The sequence below is a fragment of the Morone saxatilis genome, unplaced genomic scaffold (assembly GCF_004916995.1).
Source record: "Morone saxatilis isolate NCDOM2014 unplaced genomic scaffold, NCSU_SB_2.0 Contig0, whole genome shotgun sequence".
Taxonomy (NCBI): Eukaryota; Metazoa; Chordata; class Actinopteri; family Moronidae; genus Morone; species Morone saxatilis.
Window position 1 is genome coordinate 9,395,498 of NW_023339650.1, and position 1,352 is coordinate 9,396,849.

The 1,352-nt window shown below is 49.3% G+C and overlaps 1 protein-coding gene across 1 annotated transcript in view; it reads right to left on the reverse strand.

Moving 5' to 3' along the window:
* The window catches only part of mllt10 (MLLT10 histone lysine methyltransferase DOT1L cofactor), a 49,087-nt gene extending 48,419 nt beyond the window's left edge, over positions 1-668 (reverse strand). Inside the window, 1 exon segment of the mRNA XM_035656688.1 lies at positions 300-668. Within this exon segment, the coding sequence (XP_035512581.1) occupies positions 300-462 (163 nt within the window). The 5' untranslated portion in view covers positions 463-668.
* Positions 669-1,352: the final 684 nt, after the last annotated feature.

The following is a 1,352-nucleotide window of genomic DNA, read 5'->3' on the forward strand; positions in this document are numbered from 1 at the left end:
CTCTCTTTCTCTCTCTGTCCCACTTGACAGCTTCTGGGGGAAAAAATAAATCGGCATGACTCGCAGCGAGAAATGTGCTCATAAAGCAGCTGCCAACCACCATCCACGGCGGATTACACCGGCTGAATGTTACTGCCCCCGCTGCATGAGCCGAGCCTGACCTCAGCCCGGCCTTGGTGAGGGCAGGCGGAGGAGGCGGCTGCACACGGAGCGCACCATAACCTTGCAACAAGGCAACGCTAACTAGCCTGCGAGCTAACCCGCTTTAGCGCCTAACCCGAGCTACAACCACAGCTCACCTTGATGCACGGCGACGTTGCAACCGTGTCCGTCGCAGTAGACTAGCGGGTTTTCCGCCCAGCCTCTCTCGTCTGAGCAAACACAGCAACCCCCGATCATCTCCTTCATATTACTCGTCGAGAACTCGTCGTCCGCTGTTAGACAACGCTCGCCGGAGACCATCTACGAAGAAAGCGGACATGCGGAAGAATACGATACACAGATACACCGAAATCTCCGCCGCAGACGGGCCCTCTTCCCTCCGCTGCGCCGCTTTAGGTCCCACTCGGTCGAAATGTCATGTTCTGAATGTGTTTAGGTCCCTTTTCGACACCGTATTTTTTCACCAAAACATCCACTTCACGGCGCGACGGTGAGGAGAAGAGAGGGGGGGGAAGGGGGGGGGGGGGGGCTTCGTGGAGAACAGGAAGTGCGTAATGACGCAAGGCGCGTGTGCGTGCGTGCCCTCTGACAGGAAGTAAGAGAGTGACGTGATTGGACCGCCGAGGGTAACGTTCCATTTTGGTTCCACATGGCGGAGAGGGTTTGAAAGTTTGTCGTAAAGATACCTCACTTTACTCGGTTCACTGTCAGCAGTGTAGCAACATGGAGGTAGGCAAAGAGGTGGTGTTACTGACTGGAGATCTACCAAGTCTAGCAGCTGTTAAAAGCACAATGTTTAGGAAACAGATGTGTTGATAGTGTTTATTATGTGTTTAAACATTTGTTTACTGCAAGGACTGTAATTCTTGATCTGCTGGGTGAACAAGATGGGTTTGTGATGCATTGGTGCAGTTGCATTGAAATGAAATGTGGATATTTGCTGATTCAAAAGGTTTTAGTTTCAGTGTGAGGATCGTGGTAGGCTAATAGCTAGAAATGAATTGATAACAAGTGTGGTTATTGATTAATCAGACAAGTCATTGATGTAGGCCTACATACCTCAACCTGGGTTCTGGGAAAATTTAATAAGCATTTTTTAATATATTTTATAGAAAATAACACAAGGTTGAGTGTGGCGGTCCCTCGCTACATTGGAGTGATTTTATAGAGTAAACAATTAATTGTTTACT